This window comes from Triturus cristatus, chromosome 2_2, assembly GCF_964204655.1.
Source record: "Triturus cristatus chromosome 2_2, aTriCri1.1, whole genome shotgun sequence".
Taxonomy (NCBI): Eukaryota; Metazoa; Chordata; class Amphibia; order Caudata; family Salamandridae; genus Triturus; species Triturus cristatus.
This window is the reverse complement of record NC_140582.1, coordinates 802,976,675-802,999,576: the sequence shown is the minus strand read 5'-3', so window position 1 is coordinate 802,999,576 and position 22,902 is coordinate 802,976,675. Positions and strand designations below refer to the sequence as shown.

General features: G+C 44.3%; 1 protein-coding gene across 1 annotated transcript in view; it reads right to left on the bottom strand.

Annotated features, from left to right (window-relative positions):
* Positions 1-22,902, bottom strand: part of SCFD2 (sec1 family domain containing 2) — a 1,689,485-nt gene that overhangs the window by 1,050,700 nt on the left and 615,883 nt on the right. Inside the window, exon 5 of the mRNA XM_085642103.1 lies at positions 2,839-3,088. Within this exon, the coding sequence (XP_085498229.1) occupies positions 2,839-3,088 (250 nt within the window). The remainder of the gene's footprint in view (positions 1-2,838; positions 3,089-22,902) is intronic.

The window sequence follows — 22,902 nt, the reverse complement described above, 5'->3', positions numbered from 1 at the left end:
GTCGCAGCTTTTTTGCTTGAGAAAAAATGATGGGAGCAATACGGCTTACAAATTTAAAAGATGGTCCGGGGTATTGAAACTGTTGTCTTCTTGTTTTAATGATTTTAAAGAGTTTGTTGCCTCCCGACGCCGAGCTCCTGGCTTTGTTGTGGTGTTGGTAATGAAAAGGGGCCTGGGCGGTAATGTGCCCATCTTCCCCTTAGTCCATGCAACGGCCCAGCTTCATTGAACTAGCCAAGATTTCCACATTTATAAGACACAAAAACATTTTACTCATTTCCAAGCCTGTCCAGTTTTACAAGTCTTTCGTTAGTACCTTGTTTATTTTTATTATTTTTTTACAGTACAATTCTTGTTGGTCTTCGGGTTGTACATCAAATCAAAAGATCAGAAAATTCAGAACGGCGTCAAAGCCACAGCAGGAAACTAAAACAACAATTTTGTTATCGTTTGAGAAAAAGCTTGAAAAACACAAGCATGTTTTGAACTCCCGCTTAAATTCTTTGATGGGGCCCGAAGCGCAGAACTCATGGAAGAACTTGAGAAGAAAGAAACAATCACCGGTAGCGATGCCTGGCCTTCAGGAGAGGGTTTAAGAGAATTTAGTTAGCCTGTTAGACTGCACAGATCTCTCTCGGGTCAATATTTTAAAAGCTGTCTCTGGAATATGAGGGGCTCATCTTTCACAATGAGGAATTTATCAAGCAAACGAAAATGTAGTGTAATCTGTTTATTATCAGAAACTTCCAGAGATGAAACGCTGCACAATTTTACTCCATCTCAAAGGCACTCGTTTTACTGACCTTGGATGTGTGAAAGGGTGAGTGGACACCCTGAGATTGTAACCTTTGACTTTTACGACAGACACGCGCGCGCACACACGCGAATCCCTGAGATAGCTTACCATCACAAGGACTTAATTTGCCTTTTGATGAGCCAAAAATGTAGCCGTTCAATAGCTGACCTCAGCTTACAAGCATCACCCACGCTCTGTACCATTTGCACTTGAGAAATGAGCATTGTCGGATTCTCGTCCACTTGGTAAAGGCGGAGTGATGTTTTTAGGCTCTGGTAATTAGTAAACCAGCTTTGACAAGAGCTGCAACTGAGTTGGCCCTTAGTAGGGATGCTGCAAGGATGTTTGTCACTCTGGCTGGAGCAATCTTTGACCCCTCAGAAAAAGTCAGTTTCAGTCTGGCCTTGTTATGTGCACCGCCTAGTATTAACACCCCAAGGCTGCGGATGTGATCCTTGCCTTATGCGATCCATTCAACCCTGGACACAGGCACCAAACAAACTATTTTGTAGATGTAGACCCCAAATAGTCTAACATCCTACTAGTGAGGAGAACATTTAAACCATAAGTGCTCCCATGTAGCACATAAAAGGCGAAAGAATACCCTTCCTCAGATAGGCAGTGAGCTTAAGGCCACCGTACCTACCACCCAAACATTAGGTGTCACCCCTAACACTATCCTTTAAATGTCTGGAGCAATAGTTGGGATTTATCTAAGCTCTGAGAGTGCTGGAGTGTTGCTATAGATACAAACCCTATTGGTTACACAGGAAAGATGTCTATGTGGCTCAATGTTAAAGGTAAAGCAGTGGAAACAGTAATGAGTGTACATTGTCAAGGGCTAAGGGGAGTGAAAGGGATATCACGAGTGCCAGGAATACAGCAGTCTCTAGTACACAATGTACCTGTTTTTTAAACAGATAACAAGTGAACTTAAAATGACAGCACCCTTTTAAGGAGCTGCTCTATAGATTCAATTCTACTGTACCTGGCAAATACACGGATCAATAACTTATTTTATTTATTTATTTTAGGAGTTTTATATAGCCCTGACCAGACCCAAGGGTATCAGAGTGCTTTACATACATTGTCCATGGCAGTGTTAGTAATGATTACAAAATAAAATATTGTTGAAAAATAGGTAAAAGCATTTTTCTGTAGAGGAAAAAATAAGGTACAGCTCAGAGGAGAGGTTCCAGATGAGATACAAATTGTGGGCTGAGCATCGGTGAGGGCAGCGTTAGTTAGTTGAAGGCCTTTAGGTTCATGTAGCCATTCCCAGACTTTTAGGATGTAACTGACTCTAATGACTTGAATACAAAAAGATCTGGTCTGGCCATGGGGGTAGCACAGACATATGTACACAAAGTGACCCTTAGGCAGGAAAACCCTGAGAACCAAGACGCGACTAGCCCCTGGTCTGTGTTAGAACAGTGCCACTAATAGAAGCTACAGGAAAATGATTGAAAGTTAATGGAGATAAACATATCGGAGAAAATTAGTATTACAATCATGACTGGCCTGCAAATATCCAATGTCAGCATGAGTTCATCCAAAATACAGGTTAAAGTGGTCAGAATATTATTCCAGAGACATAAACAAAACTACAAAACTAACAGCAGATGCATGCTTCGTAAAAAGTGATACCTTGATATCCAGCCTTTGACAAAGGCTATAGAAGGACCACAAAATTAACTACAGCGTGCACTACAATGGAACCTGTGGGAGCATGAGTCAACTCCAAATTCTTTTTATCACATTTAAGTTGATGTTCAAGCAAAAAACGCCTTCCATGTCTAAGATTGATCCATCATGATCATTTTTTTAACACTGCTTTTCCTCACAATTTTTAAAAAGCTTAGGAATTTCCTAATTCAAGCGCCCAGGCTTAAATAAACCAATGCCTACACAAATTGCCTACTAAATCACTGAACAGCTGAGATTCATTATCTCTGCACAGTTACCCTTTCACCTGAGAGAACCCCGATACACGGTAAGCTTGGAAGTACTTCTTTCAACTGAAAAGGTGTCAGATGTCCTACCTGTAATCTTCTGTAGCAAAGAAGATAACTCTGGTTCATCACAAAACACTCGGACTAATGCCTTTTTCAGTTCATCTTCTACCGCATCCAATTCTTTATCCAATGGAATTTCTCCAACCACAGAGTAAATGTAAACCAGGAGGACAAGGAGATCGTCAGGGCTGTAATCATCAGATTTCCGCTCGCGGTGAGACTTGACAATGGGCAGTAATTGGTGTAGAACCTTTGGCAGGTCAGACTCACCAATGTTCTGAAACAAAGCAAAAACAAGCAATTTCCAAAACTTATTTCACAACAAATCAATTACCTTCAAAATTAAAAAGCTAATGGCAAATCTAGCAGTAAGATTATCAACCGCTGATATACAAAATAAACGTTCCAGAACATTTTTAAATATGCGCATAAAAAGAAAAAAAAATAGTCGATCATACATTGGTGAGGTGATGTGAGAACCAGCACTAGAAAATAGTTAATAAAACACATACTTCTTAAATGTCACCAAACACTATATAAAACATCACAAATACACGGAAATTAATGAAAAAAATAAAGCTGGAGTTCACACCTGGATCAACTAAATAACCACAAATCCCTTCATAGTAATGGCATTAAGGAAAGACAGAAGAACATGCATGGAATGTTGGGACGCAGCTTACTCGATATTGAAAAACATTCATCTGCCAACAAACCGGTATCAAGATTACAATTCCAAGGATGACGGTAGGTGTCTTGAGTATGTCACATTAGAAATGGATATGCACCGAGATTGTTATAATTTCTCATGAATTGAATATTTGCATCCAGAACTCCATCACAGAGCTGGTTGAGGACAATCACACCGACTTCCCAGCTTGACGATGCAAGTAAATCAGATCGCAAGGGTATCAATGGAGTGGTAAAGAAGGGGACGGGGATTGGGAAACACAGAGGAGGGACAGAGCGCTTGAGACAGAAAACTGTTCCTAGGCAAGGAGAGACAGACAGGGACAGGGAGAGGATGTAAAGAGACAGATGGTGAATGTAGTGGGTAACTGTGAAACACAAGGGGTTATTACAGGTTCATGTAATTCGGAATCACGCAGCATTTCAAACCTTGAAGCAAATTTGAAAAATATGTTTAGCAGCTTTTGAAATTGTTCCTGATTATCTTAGAGGGGGTAATAATTACAAATCCTTCCCTGTGACAGTAATGGAAATTTTTTATGTCCATATTGGGTTCTGATTGCCCTTTAGATTTTTTTATGCTAATTGATGAAATTCTGGGCCCACTTACACTGAAATCCCACCGACGTCTGGTTTCAATATATCTGTTCATGGTATAATGGTTGGCTTCAAACAATCGACTAAGCTTGCAAGAGAAAGAATTCCATTATCAGTCCTCAGCAAAATGAGAGGAAAAGATGAAGTGAGAGGAAATGACAGAAGACAGCATAGCATTCTTGTGTATGTTTTAGTGTGTGTATGGCCCTTAACCCATCGGACTAGGCCTGGGTCGAATAACTTTACTAGTACAAGACAAAAGCACAGGTGCACCACTCATAAGAAACTTTATCAAAAAGGACAATTTTAACGTCCATATCTAGTAAAGAGAGTTCTTAAATTTATTCTTTTTTCTTTCTCTTTTATGGTTTCATTTTCATTTCATGTAGATAAAACACAGCGTTCAACACACAGAACAGCCGACGCGTTTCGTCCCAATGCAGGACTTCTTCAGGGCAATAGAAATAGGTGGAGTCAAACCCTCTCCATAACATTTTTTGGTTCTGGGATTCCCTTAAGGAGAGCTGTTCCCCGTCAGTAAAATATTGTGTCAGTTAGTAGCGCCGTCTATATAGAGGTAACGATCATTTAATAACTAGAAAAGCACGGTGTTCCGGCTCCTCGAGGTTCCCGGCGTTATTTAAACAAGACGCGGGCACGATTGAGGTTTCCTGCCCGTCCGTGTTGCTGTCACGTCCCACAGTGCCCGTGTCAATTGCCACAGCTCTACTTTGGCTGTTGTTTTCCTGCCTTGTTGGGTTGCAACTATTATGGTGTTTGCAATGGGACGCCTGCTCGGTCCAGATGCATTATAGACAACTTCGCGTAGGAGTTACACTGAGCCTGTATACTATACATATTGGCGGAGCTGGACATCATTAAAGTGGGACGTGCTTTTCTAGTTATTAAATGATCATTACCTCTATATATGAGCGACACATAATTTGACCATAAAGAGTTCTGGGTGGGCCCTAGAAAGTAATCTATTTTCCTGATTTTAATATTCTGATTTGTCCATCAGGGCATTGTGTGTCTAACTCAACCAAGGTGGGATGCATATGTGTAGCTCCCTGCACTCCCTTCGCCTAATGTCTTGAGATGAATGCGTAACATCAGCCCAGGATGATGGTGGCAGTCCTGTGCTGGCCACCATTCTGCAACAATCATGGGGATGATGCAGGGAACATCAGTCTCTCCCTAGGCCTGGTAGGAGATGGGAGAATAGATGTCTTACCCGAGATTATGCAGTTTAACTGAAGTCACAGTGGTATCTTAGTCACTTGAGTGAACGAGATAGCGAGATGGACATAAGCAGGACAGACAGTGCATGTCTGGGTGGGTGAAGTTAAGCCCTCTCTTCAGTGGAGCTGCCATGCAACATAAGAAAGCTGGCTGCCCCCTTCTCAGTACAGGACTGGAGCATTAATAGGGGCCTCTTTCCTGTCTTCCTCATGCTAAGAGTATCCATCCCATAGGACAGTGTGCCTTCACAGTTAAGAGCCAATGCCCCATCTGTCAAGTTATGAAGGAAAAGGAGAGTTTCTTCACCCCACATCACAGTACTACAAGGCCTGACCCCAGAGAGTCAACAAACGAGTCTGTGGAAAGTGCTGAGATGACCAGCGGTAAGCAAAAACTGCTTAAATCAATGAGTGCACTGCATTCTCACCACACCGTAACACAGGGTGATTGAAGCCACAGTGCAGAGTATTAAGGATAGAATGCAGGGGTTGGTGGCCGGGGTCCTATCAGTGAAACAGAGTGAGGAGGAAACTGGGAATCAGATGCGAGCGCATGAAGATCATTCATGTAACAGGAAAACCCCAGAGATGGAAAGAGATAGCAGTCTTTCAGGGGACAGCGATGAGACTCTCTTAAGCTAGAGAACAAATACAAAACACTGAGCGATTTGCAGGGGGACCATCAAGTTCAAGTGCTAGGTGTACCTACAGAAATATTGCCCTATGCATTCCCCAGTTGGGCTGAAAGGGTGGTTGTCAACCCGTTAGGTTCACTACAAGGTGGATAATATGAACTGATTTCAAAGATTTACAGGTTTTCCTTCAGATCTGTGAAGAAAAAAAGGAGAACAGTTAGCATAGTGCCAGCAGCACTGTGAGCAATGGCTCTGAGTGATAAAGTCCTTTGAGCTGAAGCTCTAAGGAAGACTAAGGAAGACAGTGATGCTTGATGAGAATCACTTGCTCTTCCCCCATATGATTCCAGTCACCTTAGTCAGCAAGAGACAACTGGTGGCCATTTTGCAGGAGCTGGTTACAAAGGGTCGAGCAGTGTTTGTGCTCCATTTAGTCTGACCAAGATGTATGTTCACTGAGGTGGACAGTACAGGTGCACTGGAACAATAGGGGGTGCTCTCTAGGAGCATCAGCTCACTTTTTCGCCTAAAAAACCTGTGTCCTAAAAAAAAAAATCTGTGTAACAGACCAAGCTAGTGTAGAGTACAATCAAAACTCCTCTAGTCGTATAGTGTGCGGGCCTCCAAAAGGCATTTTTTGTAAAAATGGTCTTAAGTGTTGCAACTGGAAAACATATTCTTAAAATTAATGGTAAAATTGTGTCATTATTATGTCTTGGCATGCTTAGCAGGCACATTGCCCATCAAAATGTGATTTGAGTGCAAATTAATTCATAAACATAGACATCTTCGCTCTGCAGGATAATGCATCGCCTCTATTCCTCGCTACCGCCTTGCCAGAACTGGGGGTGGATCCCTCTCTTTTAGGGCGTCTAAAGCCTGGAAAGCCCTTCCCTATGAATTGCGCAGCACTCAAGATCTCAGGCTGTTTAGAAAGCAGCTAAAAACCTTGCTTTTTAATTAACTTTCAGCCGCGCTACACATCCTTCTGTCTCCCTATTATTGGCTCATGCGCCGGGGCACTCCAGAATCACAGGATGTTGAGCCTGGTTCCCTAGATCCAAGTCAGCAGCTCTGGCCATTATGCCACATGCTCTCCGCACTTTCATGGTTAGTAGCTGGTTCCGTTTTAGGCGGCACTAACAGGAGAAATGGGCTGGTGCAAGCTGCCTCCTGACGAGAACCCCGGCACTTATGTTTTTTCAAATTAACCACTGGCGGTCGAGTACTCCATCACAAACATGACAGGGATCCCGTCCAGCCTATTATAGGTGCCATAGAATACAATGCACTTGCAGTGAGGCGGATCGGGTATCCGTTATGTTTGTGGCTCAGTACCGGTCTGCCAAACTCTAAATCAGGCCTTCGGTCTGCGCTTTCCTCTTGGTAAAACCCAGAGCTGTTGAGATCTGTGTTTTTTGACAATACAGACTCACGCCACGCCTTAGTGCTAACAATACAAAACAGTGTCCCCCTCTTGACAATAAACAGTCCTTTGGAGATGTATTATTTGTAATGCTTAAAGTCATTAGGAGCAGAGTCTGATTTTGTGACCTGCTGTGCCCTGATTGCATAAAGACCAGTTTCAAATGAGCAGAGCTTGTACCCTTTGCAAATAACATGATATACCAAAATGTGAATAAAGACTTTAGCAGGCATCATCCTCCCAGGACAGAGACCTCACCAAGCAAAACCTTCATCAGGCTTCCATTTAGTCTGCTTTGGTGCCTCTGAAAGCAAGAGTGGATCGATAGACTATTGGCAGGCTACCTGACCTGGGGAGAAGGCATCACAGACCTTTCGATAACAACCAAGGAAGCTCTCTCATATTCCCCACTTCCCTTAAGAATTCAATATTTAAGGAAGATTTAATAAAAATATATCAATTGCGTTATGTAATCTTTTGTGGAATTGTGACACGTTAAGTTGTGCCATCTAATAATTATGTATATAAGGTGGGCCTACTGGCTTTGTCACGGTGTCACCACATCAAAAAGAATAACCATATGCCATAATAATGCAGCACCATATGAACCAATGAAAGCAGTGCCATTAGTCCAAAGCCTTCAGTATAGAGGTAAATATTGCATTGTCCGCATCAGTATGATTAATAAAGCATTACAATTCAAACTATGTGCCTCAAAGTCTTTTCTTTACTTTCAACAGGCAGCATAATGCAGACATAAGACCAACCACTAGGGGTCCCTGCACTCCAGAGCAAAAGCTCCAGGAGCTCATTAAATCATGATAAACCTCTCCTGGGTCATGTGCATAAGGCCTCAGGAGACTCTGAGAGAAGTTTGGGGGCAGTCTTAGGGGTGAAAGGCTGCTGCACCTTCTTCTGTCTCCCACAACACATGTGAAATACATTGGTGGTGCCCCAGTGCTTTGAGGAGCAGAAGCAGGATATGTAAATTTAAGGCCTCGTAGGCCATTATGGGAAGCTCCTTAGCGCCATTATGTGAATAATAAATGATTACCCTTCACCCTAACGAGTCGTCCTTTTTAGGTTTCTTTTGTTTTGTTTATTGTTTTGGTGGGTTCCCCTGTCTTACCCAGGGCTCCCACAGCTGCTGCTGTTCGTTTTTTGTTCTTCTATTAAAGAGGTAGTGCAGGGAGCCCACACCTGCACAGCCCTGCCCGCTCCATCTCCTGCATCTGCAGGCAGGGGAGCACTGTTCTCCCTCCGACCCCAAACCGGCGGGGGAGCACTGTTCTCCCTCTGACCCCTACCCTGCGTAGAGTGTGGGTGGGGTGCTGCTGCTGCGAGCCCTCCATCCCTCCAGACACAGCAACGGGGGCATTGCTCCCAGGGCCCTTGCCTCCACAGGCGGAGGGTGAGGAGCGTGGTGATCGGGGGCGGTCCTCCGCTATGGCAGAGGAGCGTCGCCCCACCGCTTTTAGACAGTGGGAAAGATAAAATGACAATAACTTTGAGTTATTGTCATTTTATGGTTCGTGTCCTGCTGCTTTACGGAAGCGGGTGGGCGGGGCTGCTCTGCTCTCCGAGCAGGGCAGGGGAGGAGTGGTTTGCCCACTCCTGACTGCGCAGTGACTGTTTGTTCGGCCAAACCAGTCTATCGAACTTTCCCCTTCTCCATGCTGTCTGCCTAGGCCCACATTCACCCTCAGGTGTACAACTCTTCACCCACTACACTCTTCCTGGCAAGGGTACAGTGCCTCAGTACTGATGCTGTCAAAAAAGACTAGTCTGTAATCTGTACCACGGATAACTGGTTGTTCTCCCTCTGGAGAATACACAACCCCAGTCCCCTCACTCATCTGGGTCACTACACTCTAAAGGTGCAGATCCAGCCCCCTCAGGGGACCTGTGACTGTCACCCACAGCACTTAGGCACTATCCTTCCGACAGCTCGGAGCGACTGTCCATAACAGACGTTGTTTCCTCTGCCCAGACTGATGCTCAGGGGCTCTCTTTCAGAAGCAGACACCATCTAACCACCTGGTTGGGTCACGGTAGGCTAACCTGCCCACGGTAGGCCTCAACGTCTTGTCCATCGGACCGACCTGATTAGAGAATTGGCTAAGCATCGCCACAGTTGCCACCTCAGGATCAGGAAAAACATTCTCTAGGATGACATCCTTCACTGTACTTGGGCAGTTGCCTAACCTACCCTGACATTAGGGTCCACTGCAAATACATCCCAGGTATCTACGGAGTCCATCACCCCCTCTCAGATCTCCTCACAGTCAGTCACTAGCCAGCTAAAGAAACTAGGACACTCACTACTCATTCTCTATTTCCTCAGGGGCTAAGAGTAGACCTCCCATCTGAGAAACCATCCCATTGACTGGCCACCCATTGACAGCTCACATCCCCAGCAAATAGAATAAGGGACCTCAGGAGCCACAACCTTTTCTTGTGCCCCAACTGTGGGAACATTTCTTTGGGGACCACTCTACTTTACTGGCGGGAACCCCTAGGGGGTAACACTAACTTCTGGGTACTCTTCCACCCCGCTGCACCATTGGTTTTTTGCCTGCGTCAATGGTGGGAAAATCTCAGCAAAAAAAGTCTCTATATGGGCTGACTCCCTCATGTGAAATCTGCCTTGTCCATGTCAAGAGCAAGAATTTCTTGGAGTCCCACCCCCAAACATATCCTCTAAGGCAAGTAGCAGGCCCACTCCTTCTACCCGATCTACGCTGTGGGTACTTGTCACAGTCCCTACACCTATGAAGAAGCACCCTCCTCATAAAGGCGTAGTGTTGTGACTCAAAGGGCACTACGGCCTGGGATCCTTCTAAATGGAAAGACTCTGTGAAAGACCAACCCGCTATCACATCATTTCAGAATGGAAACCGGTCACATTAAACACAGTTAGTACATCAGCCATCAATGTTTTCAACTGGAATATGTGTGCAGTGGATTTTCTCTCCTGTATCTTGAGTTCACACAACCAAATCTTTGAGAATTAATGCATGGGTAATGTGTGGTAGAACTTAACTTATAAAATGTTATCAGGGCGTTCTAGTGTTATGTGGATATTATTGATCCCAGCACTGGCAACCGATCTAACAAATTGCATTATTAGTTGCTAAGGATGTGAGTACTTTACGTCCGCAACTCTCTCTTTACTGGAAAACAAGTAACACATTGCAGAACTTGATTCTCTCAGGGTACAAAAGTAGGGTGGTCCAAGGCCTACTTAGGGAAGATGGAGTGGGCTAGTAATGTTAATTTGTTAGTATGCAAAAACCACACTCAATACATTATTGCCCAGTCAGTGCTTTTTCTTTCAAAGATGAAAATTACTTTTATTACACACACACACTACAAAATACTATGCATTAATTTCCAAATATAAAAATTCAGGTAAATGTAAGTACCTTTGGGGACACCTTTACATCACATTACAACCCTAGTAGGTCCTGAACCCTATAATCAGCATACACCTCAACCTATACCAGATACAACATCATAATTAAAGAGATGTCAGTATAAATAAGGTAGGCCTACTGGTTTTGTCAGGGTGTCACCATGTTATGAATAGCAGTCAGTGCCATGACATACCTTTACACCACCATTAAATTCAATGGTGACAGTAGCAATATTTAAAAGAACTCATTATAATAGTAAACAGAGTGTTGTTCATCGCCAGTGTTGCCAATAAAGCATTTTAAACAGAAAACGTGTCCTCACAACTAATAAACCGGAATAATGTGGAAATTTCACAGTTATAGTTGCCATTTCCATATTTTTCAATGCACTTAGTTCATATGGGACAAAAAAGAGCAAACTACTGATAAAAGTCTGGCAATTTGTGGGCCTGCAATTGCGCCACATTCAACTGAAATATGAGATATTTAAAAAATAGATCAATACTATATTCGAGAAACCCATCAGAAGAACTGCAATTAATGTGTAATAATTGTGTTTTTTCACTCTACTCAAAACTGTGGCTTGGGTCAGATTGTGCTACTGTATATGGACCCCCAGTATATCGTAGTACAAGAATGTCAAGGACAGAATATTGAGGGACGAAATATCGAAATGTAAGTACATATAGGGAATTATAGATTTACGATTCCTAGCTCCACATCAATGCGCCTTAAAAAGATCTATATGCTGCCTAGGTACATACATGCAGAGTTGGGTAAAGAAAATTTAGATTTACTTACCAGTCGACATTGGTTTTGCCCACTATATTGTGTCCTATTGCTATTCTGGGTCGATATATGCACACCTTCGATCACAACAGAGCTTTAAAAGGCAGGATGCCTAATTAGTACGTTTGATGCTGAGGATATTATTTTTACCCGTTTGGAAAGGGTGTTTGTAAGTGATGCTTCCATCTCTGGATTTGTGACGCGCTTCCTACATTCACCATCTACGAGACTGAGTGTAACCATGGCCTTAGAGCCAGCCGTATCGAGTTCGACCAGCCATTAAAGGCCTGCTCCAGCGTTAAAGGACAGAGCCGAAGGCGAGGGCCTTTAACAAGGGAGCGAGTCTTTAATGGCCAGTAGAGCCAACTAAGGAGGGCTTTAAGGCTATTAGAACATTCGTCTCCTACAGGGTAGACTGTTCTAATTTGTAAAACAAAGGCCTCAAGGGGGGCCCGAGGGGGTTGAAATCCCCTCGGGCTTCTTGGGGCCTTTGTTCACACCAACAGCTATGAACAAGCATTGGACTGTTGATGCGCCAGGCCTCTACCAGCCATTAGAAGCCCGAAGCACTCCATTGTCTTCAATGGAGCAAACAATGTTCCAATGTTCTAAGTTCAGATTATAAACGTCCTCGCTCTGTACTCCTACAAATAAATGTGCATGAAAGAAAAATCAGCAGCAGCTTGTAAAATGCCCAACTAGTAACCCTCTTCTAACACGCAAAAAGAATGCAATTGAAAGGACTTTAAAGTAGCCATTATTACTGAAATCTTTCCAGGTTTTTGGGGGTGTTGCTGCACCTATTGCAACCATGCTTCCAGCACCACTGGCACAGTGCAAACATTCTTCTTGGACAACCGGAGGACTGATCATAGTTGAATGGCATAGACTAAATTGGGGCCTGCTTTTGCATGATGTATGCATGTGTATGAACATTGGGTGGTAAAAAAATTAAATTGTTATCTGTTATCGTGCACTCCTTTGATTCTTATACTCAGTTTGGCATTTTCCCTCATTTTGTGCGTGCCTCCCTGGCGCGCATGCTCTCTGACTGACTCACTATGTATCATGGCTAAACAATAAGCACATGCATGGTTTATATCCGATGAAAAGAACATATATAGTGGTTGTTGCTAAGATAAAGGCTAATTTGTTGCATTTGTCCAATTTGTAGTTGTACAGAACAGCACCTAAAGAAGGGAGTGTATCCCGAAATGCATTGGGCAGTTTCCTCTTTGAAATGAGCATTATACAAGAAAAAGAGTGCTGTTTAAATTATTGTTTTCTGAGATACAGGAGAGGACTCTGTATTAGAAAAGATTTAATGTAAATCAAGAATACTTTCTTTGATGAATGTACAAATAAGTTTGATTTGATTTTGTTTACAGGAATGATAAATTATAAATGCTGTGCTCTCTGGGTCCAGGGAATGAGTGATTCTTGGCCTAAAAATAAATGAATATTGGGGTGCCATACCCACACTGGCCCAAGTCTGGGCTATGTTTCTCTGGAAAAGGTTTGCGGAAACTCTGTGAGATTACTGGCCCTATTGTTCCTCTTTCTTCTCTCTCTCAGTTGTACTTCTTTCCCTCTTGGACTTCTTAGAGTCTCTGGGCCTTCATGTGGGGGCTCTGCTCTGGCCAGAGCATAATAATAAGTAATATATTTGTAGCACTTGTTAGACGAAATGTAACTTGGGGCACCTTCTGTTTCAGATGCACGTATTTGACCCGAGATGCAATATTGTTTTCACCACTAATGGGGTGTTTGTGTCTCCGTTATTAAATACAGTGGGCCTTATCCACAAAGTTAAACCTACACTTTTGGTGTAAATTAACAATTTTTTTGCTTTTCACATACTACGAGTGTAGTTTTACGTTTAGTATCTTTACACTCTGGAGAACCAGGGATGTCTCGCAGGAGGGGGGAGAGGGTGGACGCAGGGTGGGGGGGGGGGGCTAGGGATCAAAATAAAAAAATAAAAATAAAACTTACCTTGAGACCGGGTCCTGCGTCTTGGCTGCTCCTGTGCTCCTGCTCTCCTGCCTCCGTCCCTGACAGGAAGAGGAAGCAGGCAGCCAGGCTTCCTCCCCTAAGCCAATTACAAGGCTGCAATGCAGCGTTGTGATTGGCCTGAGCGCCGTGACACGGCGCTCAGCCAGGGGCTGTAGGGGTGGGCATGTTCTCCATACAGGATGTAATGCAGCCTGTGTGGAGAGTGGGAAAGTGCGCATGACTGGTTTGGGTGGCCCGAGGGGGCCGACCAAACAGTCATTGCGCACTTAGGAGTGGGCGAACCCCTCCTCCCCTGCCCTGCTCCAAGAGCAGAGCAGCCCCGCCCACCCACCCACCCGCAATGCAGCAGGAAGCAGCCTAAAATGATAATAACGCAAAGTTACTATCATTTTAGGTTTCTGCTTCCCACTGCTTAAAAACAGTGGGGCGATGCTCCTCCGCCATAGCGGAGGAGCCGCCCCTGTGGAGAACTCCGCACATTAAAGGACAGGACAGTCTTTGCAGTCATAAAAATACTACACGTAAAAAAACTACGCTTGTCATTTGTGAACACCCAAAGAGTAAAGTTACACCAAATGTGTATGTTTATCTTTGTGAATAAGGTCCAGTTAATCAAAAAAATGAATGGAATAAATACCTTTACTGGCTGATGTATGACTCAGACGTAATAAAGATGTCTATTCTATCCTGTAATCGTTTTTTTGTTGCAGTTTTTTATAGCGAGATCTTGACTTGAAGGTATTGGAGCGCTTTACATGAGCACCAGTTACATTACACAAGGACACATTCATGTTTTTGGTAGGCACAGGGAGATTATGTGATTTGCACAGAATTACATGATGTTTAGCCGATGCCCAGACTCAAACCTTGTTCCCTAGCTCCAAAGTTGACAGCTCTGACTGTTACGCCATACCACATTTAATCAGTGGCATAGCTAGTTGTTGTGCCGCCTGTGATGTTTCCTGCGTTTGCCGCCTGACGGCCGCAGGTAAGGGTGGGGGGTGGGGAGCCCGTCACCCACAAAACTCCTGCTGCCCAAACCCCACCCCTTGCTACACCACTGCATTTAAATAATTAAGATGTTTGCTTCTTGCTGCAAACAAATACACTTCCCACAAACGGTGATGTTTGTATTATCTGGGCAAAATAGCCACCTCTGTAAATGGATGAATGTAGCTATCAACAGCTCAAACATGATCAGTTGGGTTCTGAAAAACGTCAGGCACAATGTTGCACCGCACGTGCATTGATTGTTCTACCTTTTGATCCATTTGAGCTAGAAATGCAAACCTGCAGATGGAGCATTATGTGGCAAGTGGGGCACAATAACATACAGACAGGAAAGAGTAGCAGGATCATGTCTATGTTTTTCCCCAGTCCCCATAACTTTATTTCAGCTAGCAATGTCGCACTGCTCTGCACAATGTTTGCATCAATAACCGCATAACTTAAGGTTAAAATGGAACAGAAAAACAGAGATTCAGGCCAGGCAGCTTTAGGCAACAATGATAACTGGCTACCATGAGACTCATGGCTGCAGCTGGAAGGTATTTGCAAGAGCAGCTGCAGCTTGCAAAAACAGAAATGTGAAACAAAAACATGTTCAAATGATTGTTACCCCCTCTTCCAACTTCAGATTACAAAATAAATAAATTCCGATCAGCGATAAAAAAAAAAGATATGCAATGGACAGTAAGCGTGAGGATGAGAACTGAGGCGGCCTGATGGCTTCCTGCCTTTCTTACACTAATACAGAAATACAAACGGAAAGGGCTTGGGACAGGGCCCAGGGACTGCAGGAACCCAGGCTTAGGAATGTACTTGTGGCATCCCTGAAGGAGAGAGACAGAGGCGAGGAACCAAACTTCCTCCTGTTAAAGAAAAGCTGAAAGGTGACATTTTCAAGGCAACAGTTTCTTGAGCAGCGAGGTTGGAATGAAGGGAATGCGTAACTTCTTTATGTCCAGACCCTAACTGCAAGCAACACAGAGACACGACAGCAGCCATCTCTCAATACTAATGCCCTCTCCCACATTCTCACAACAGTTAATCAACAGCAGCTTGCTTTTTAGATCTTTTTAGCTGAAAACCTTATAATGTATGATTTTTGCAAAGTTTATGGTGTTAATTGACTAATTATTTCGATCAACAGGAGCTGATCTGGAGCACATAACGCTTGTTGGCCTCCACGAACAGCTTCAAGCCACTGTGTCATGTCTTCTACTCTACCTACTTACCTTACACTGTTGTTGAAGTAAATGCACCGCCAACGTGCCAGGGCATAAGTAGATGCACTTCCCCTACTATTTATGAGGGGAACTCTGTTCCCTTTAGGCTGAGGAGGCCGAGTTGGTCTTTCTTTTCTTGTGAGGGTAGGTAGAGTGGTGGGAGAAATGCTTCTCACTTTGTCCCTGGATGAATGAATCAGGCTAGGGCCGTGCTTAATTTGTGAAAAGCGAAGTGCCAAGGCCATGCTCAGGAGGCCACTGGAACTTGCACCACTCATTACCCCTGTCAGTGCTGACAACGGCAGTATCAACACAACTACTAACCATCACACCCCTGCAAGCGTTACAATTCAGACTACTCCAGGACACCCAGTGTTTGAGATTGCCCTGGACGGCTGGTATTAATTGTACATTGAATAATTAAATACTCTGTTGATGGGCTCACTTTCATAATAGAGAAGTAGAGCCACCATCTAGTGGACTATCATAAGTGTCAGTGTTGAGAATTAAGTGCTGGTGTCGAGCACTGCCAAACACCGGCTCAAATTAAGAACTGGGGTAGGGATAAATGTTTATGAAACAGCCTGTAAAGGTACTAAAGGGGTGACTACCCTTACTAACGGCCGCTGGCTGAGACACATGTATGGTTGCTTAGAGGGAAAGGAATATATATCAGCCATGCGATAATGAGTGCAGGCAATAGTGCCTTGCAAGAATGAATTGTTCTGTTAGGAAAATCCCGCATGAATATGATCCCTCTAATGTTAGGCTACCGGAGAAAACTTATAATCATGCGGAGCTAAGTTCATGTCCATGCGACAACCTTTCGAGACAAACTGAATTGAACCTGGTATTATTTTGCAGGCTCTACGAGAAGGAGAGGAAATGTTATCTTAAGCACATTTTAAAGCAAAAGAACATTGGGCAATGCCGAGCTGCACTTTTCTTTTTAAAACTGCTATCTGATCCCCTAATATGTTTTTCATTAGCCTCGTTTCTCTGGGCATGTATGAGAAAAAGGAAGAGGGGGGCTGTCAGTAAGCTGGGGCGGACGGCGAGTTCAATTTGTCCTGTTTACTAGAGTGTGGCCAAATGGGTATTATTCTTCGTATTTTTATATATACAGATGGGATATGAAATATTTTTATGACCATGAAATGTTTATTATGTATTTATTCAGTGCTTTTATGATCTTTTTAAAATTGATCAAATAAAGAAGAATTGATTGATTGAGTGCAAGCAATAGTGCCTTGCAAGAATGAATTGTTCTGAAACTTGTTCAAATGGGTAGGAAAATATCCCTTAATTTTCAACGAGCTGCATGTTGATGAGATATAGATGTCCAAGTAGTGTGCTTTTATGTTTTATTAGGCTGTGAAATGCAAAATGTTGATGTGATTTCCATCTCAGTTTGTTGAATTGTGAAAAAAGCTGTGTGAATGGCTTCAGAAAAGAAAGAGTGCTCAAGTTAAGCTTAATAATTTCACTTCCTAATAAAATACACTGCTTGACCTTATAGATGCCAATATTTTGTAACTAATACTTTATTCAAGTTATTCAATTACATGAAAAAGGAAATTTCCCTGAAGGACAACGTCTAATATGCACCAGACTACATAAATATGCCTTCTGAAATGTTGCGAGTCGTGAGGTTAAGTTTGGAAAATATTAAGCATATAATATTAAAAAAAGAATAGTAGATTGTACAAAACAATGCTTTAATTTTTATGTCTGGTATTAGCCAATATCGTCTAATTTTGAAAAACTATATACACACACCCCCACACAGCATACAGTCTACTTCAACCATTTGCTAACTTATCTTTGAGTGAAGGCATTTAGCTCTTTCAAGGGGTACATCTGCACACAAGTTTCCTTCAGTGCCAGGGATTACAATAGTAATGTGTGCTTTTTGAGACCCAACATGTTTTCTTTTAGTCAATTTTTTATATTGGCAAGAACTTGGCAGATCCCACAGCAATTAACTTTAACAAAAAAATGACAAAAGATTAAAAGCACTGACAAATCCAAAAGCAGGCAGGCAATGCCAGATCTAGAATTCCTGTGTTTTTTTAAATTAAAGTTAAAGGTAGGACAAGAGACCAGAGCATCTTACCATGGTAAAAAAGGGACAGCTAAAACACATTCTATACACTACTGTAATTAAAAGATATTAATTGGATCAGTTCCTTAGTCTTCATTATGCCATTCAGTATTAAACATTTTTTTTGTAGCAGTGAGATTTTTGTCTTGTCTCCCTTTTTATCCTCTCCATCTTATATTTTAAAAATTATTATTACGTTGCTCTGTTGTTTTTGCTTGTCTAAGACTTATAAGCAGTAGACTATTTTATTTTAATTGTCCATTATACAGAACTTTGCTTTACCTCGTCCTAATCTTGTCCATTTCTATGATGTGCTAGAAAGCGCTACCCAATCCTGTCCATTTCCATAATGCGCTGGAAAGGGCTACCTAATCATGTTCATTCCTACGGATGCTACTAATGCATCATGGGCACAGACAGGTGTTGTTGGGTCTGTCAGAAAGTGGGTTCTTGCACATTTTTACAAACACTTAGGTAAATGTAAATTCTTGTACCGCTGCAAATATTGTCTGCTTTGCATTGACAGTCAAACAAGAAGATAGACATCAACGGGCGGGGTATAAATCAAGATAGATACTGTGTCAATAAATGCATGACATTCATAGCTAATGTAGTAGCTCAACTTTCATTGGAAAACAGAGTCAATAAAATCAGGGTACAAGTAGAAATGTGAGTTCAGCACGGGTTACATCATTGACCAAAGCTATTTATCTTCCGACTTGGTTATTGTATGATTTGTACTATGCCACAACGGGGTGGCGTAGTGGGCAAAAGAACGATGGATTTAACCCAGATCTCTTGACTGGGGGAGAATGTCTGCATTGTCAGCATTCCGTCCATCATTTGTTTGTTGTAACGCACAACGTGACATATAAGCGCAATACAATACACAAATAACAGTTTCATATTCTAATCCAATCTACCCCAATACACTCCACTCTAATCCAATCCACCCAATACAATCCAATCCTCCCCTCTCAAAGTCACCCCAATCCAATCCATTGCATCAGACGAACTGTCACCCAAGCACTCTCCACAGGCAGGCTTGACTACAGCAACACACTCTATACAGGAATCTCCAAACAACTCGTACAAAGACTCTCGACCATCCGGAACGCAGCTGCTGGACTTATACTGAACATCCCACCCCACACCCACATCACACCACAACTCCAGGACTTCCACTGGCTCCCCATTCATAAACGCAGCCAATTCAACAACCTCCTCACTCACACATACAAAGCCCTACACAACATTTGACCACCATACCTTAACAGTCTCATACACTTTCACCAGTCAACCAGGCACCTATGTTCTCCCACTCTTGCACACACATACCCTTGCATTCACGAAAACAGAGCAGGAGTTCGCTTGTTGTCCTACATCACACCCAAAAACATGCAATGTCCTCCCTCAGCACATGAGGGCTTCCTCCTCACTTCTTGATTTCTGAAAGAAGCTGAAGACCTGGCTCTTCAAATAACTCAGGAGGGGGGGTGTACACGCCCACTCATCTGCTCAAATGCCTGGACACCCTGTTGGGTGATTAGTGCTTTCTACAAATCGACATAACATAGAATATTAGAATTTTTAATGTCCTTATGCAGAAGAAGTCGATTATTTCCAAAAGTGCAGCTTTGATCCAGTGTTCAGACAGCTCCCAATAGGTTACCATTTTAGGGAGACTAATACCACAACGCCCTTCCCTAGCACTGCCGGGTTTAGGAGGCTGTTTGAGGTATCTGGCCAGTCAAGTGCTAACTTGCGTGAAACAGGAGGGATCATCCTGGCTTTCATTGGGGGGAACACCGCAGGGAGTAGGGAAACGTGCATGTGCTGGCTGTTTGTCATTATCCTGCCACCTCTGATGATTTAGGCCCTCTCTCGTCCATGTTACTGTCAAGCACTACCACTGACTCGAATGCCCGCCCCCCAGGCAAGAGTTTAAACATCTGACCAGCCATGACCCAAACATCCTTCACGTTATGCGGCCTGCATGTAAACCCTGCTTGCCTATCATCAAGGGAGCCAATAAAAACAATAAAAGGCTGGCCAATTGTGAGCTTTTTAAAGCCTCATAAAAATGTCCACACTGCTGAACTCGGCGCCAAGTGAGAATCGAACCCCATCCCCCGCGCCCCCTCTTCACCTGGGGCCCATCTCAGAAACATTCTTCCATCGCGTTGGTGCTTTTCCAGGAAAGATTCACTGCTAGGTCCAGCTTCAGAACGCCCGACTGTCCCTGAAGGCTCAGGAGCCCTAGCAAAACATACTAAACATGCTGCTGTCTTTCTTTAGATGAGGCATACATTAAAAACACATTTCTTTTAATTGCGGAGCCTATGCAGCTTAACATGGTTTAGCAGTAGCCATGGGGATTGTACTACTGAATATGGACCCCAAGAATATTGAGGGCAGAATATCAAAAGCTAAGTGCACATAGGGAAGCATAGATTTACTATTCTTAACTCCACATCTACTTACCTTGAAGGTATGCGCATTGCGCTGGTGCATATATGTAGAGCTAGGCATAGAAAATGTAGACTTACCTGTAAAAAAAGGTTCTTGATATTTTGTCCTCGACATTGCGTCCCATCGATATTCTGTGGTTGATATTCAGAGTGCACACCATAAAGGGCTAAAAATAGCAAAGAGGAAGCACTTCAACCCAGGGGCCTGCAACTATGCAGCATGCCTGGGGGGCGGAGCTTGCCTGGCCTGACGATGGCCGCCTTCTAGGCGAGCTCCCTAGGCCGCATCATCAATCCTCCATAATCTTATGCTGTCATTGTATCGCCTGCACTACTGATTGCTGCTGAGTGCTCCTCTCGTCTTGGTGTTCCTGCTACTGCTGGGTTTTCCTAGTGAAAACGACTCCTGGGAACCTGGTGCAGGCCGATGGGTCCATGGCGGCGCGGGGCCTGGCGCAGCAGCTCTATCGGTTGCTGCCCTTGTTACTCACATCGGATACACTTTCCTGCTGCTGCAGGAGGATTCGTGCTAGGCCTTGGTAGTTCCTGCGGTGGCTGCTGCTTTGGTGCCTGAGGACTCTCTCTGTTCCACTGCGGCGGTCGGCTACTAAAAGTTAGGCCCGGCTTATGCCATGTTTCCCCTGGCTGGTGCTGGACGAGTGGACCACCCTGTTGTGGCCCTTCTTTTTTCCTGCTCAGAGCCCCTGATGTCTGGGGGGGGGGGGGGGGGGGGGGGGGGCTTCGCATCGTTGTATGGCAGTTCCTTTGGAGTGGATGACACGCGTATGACTCCTTTCCCTGTTGAGGCTCCCGACTGAGCCTGATCCCTGCTGGAGGAGGTGGTTTGCTCAGCCCATCTGCCTTCATTACGGGCAAGTGCAATGCCAGAGGTGAGCGTATAACTGCAGACCCGGGGGCACCCTTTCTACTAGTTTATCGCCGCCCACTGTGGAGCGTATCATCACCCATCGGTTCACAGGGACATGGGCTCACCATAGAGGAGTATAACATTGGGTTCCCCTGGGTGCACTGCCTGGCCCCCGGTGTTCGGAGGGGGATCCATTACATTGCGCTATTTCACTGCTCCCCCTGCATTGGAAAGAACCTGAAACAGTGTGGTGGGACCCATGCTTACTTAGGGGGCTGAATTGGCTTTGCAGTGTACCTGGGGTCCTACAGTGTGGTGACAGGAGTTGGACTGGGTCCCCCATAGTGCATGGTGACGCGGGCTTTGCTGAGCTTCCTTTGTACAGGCCACACCCTAACTGCCCGAGCACACATTTACCGTCTTTAGAGCCTCCTGCCAGTCACTCCGAAGTGGTGCTCTCCAATGTTGTGCTGTGGACAGGTTGCACTGTTGGTTACGCTCATGGGCACAGATGTGGAAGCCACACCTGTACTGCGTTACATAACCTGGCACCTGGGACTGCAGCCCCAGGGGGTGTCCTCTAGATACGGGAATTGCTGCATATACCTGCCATGTCTGCGGTCTTCGCCCTCCTGATGGAGGTCTGTGGCCGGGGAGAGTTGCTGCATGCTGACGATCTCCTCTCTGTGTATGCGCGCAAATAAACCTGACTCCATTTCTGCGGAAGCCTGAACAATATAGGCTGAGATGGGTACAACTGATAAAACACAGCGAAAGCTACATTTTGAATAGTGAAAGACACCCAGAGTACTTGAGGATGGGGTGTCAGAGCCCATGGCAGGCCCAGGCACCTCAAGACGGAGATGTGATTAGAACTACGCCAAATCCTGATGACCAGGCAGCTCAGCCTCACTAAGATTGACGGGGAGATAGATACCTTCTTGTTTCGAATGGACAGGATTTCAGGACGCATAAACACGCGGAACGTATGGATATAGTGAAAAGGTGGGTTTCTGAAGCTGAGGGTGAACGTGTCTCGACAGCTGGGACAGCAAAGCGGCTGGAAAAGAATCTGCAGTCCAAGGCATAGGACTTGGAGGGCCGCTCCCGGCGGAATAATCTTTGTATTGTTGACCTTGGAGAATCATCGAAGGTCGGCAACATGGAAAATTTCGAGGAGCGGCTCCTCATAGACCTTAATGGGAGTGAAGCCTTTTACAGATATATTTGTGGTGGAGCTTGCTCAGTCCCCGCCCGGTCATAGCACGGCTGCTTAATTATCGGGATTGTGATGCAGCTCTATGCCGCTCCTGTGAACTATGGACTCTCTGCCATGAAGCTGTAGAGTGTAGACCTTTCAGTTTTCCTGGACTTTACTTTGCATGTGCAAGAGGCGCAGAGATAGTTTCTTCCTGCCAAGCAGAAGTTGCAGGTGCTGAAACTGGACTACGCCATGCTTTGCCCTGCTCGCCTGAGGGTGACTGTTGACAGCAAAAGCTAAGATCTTCAATGACTCTAAACATCTAGAGCAATTCCTCAAACATCAGGCGTTGGCGAGTGGCAGGTGGAGGTCCCCGAGATCGGACGACGGCTAACCTGCAACCTCCCAA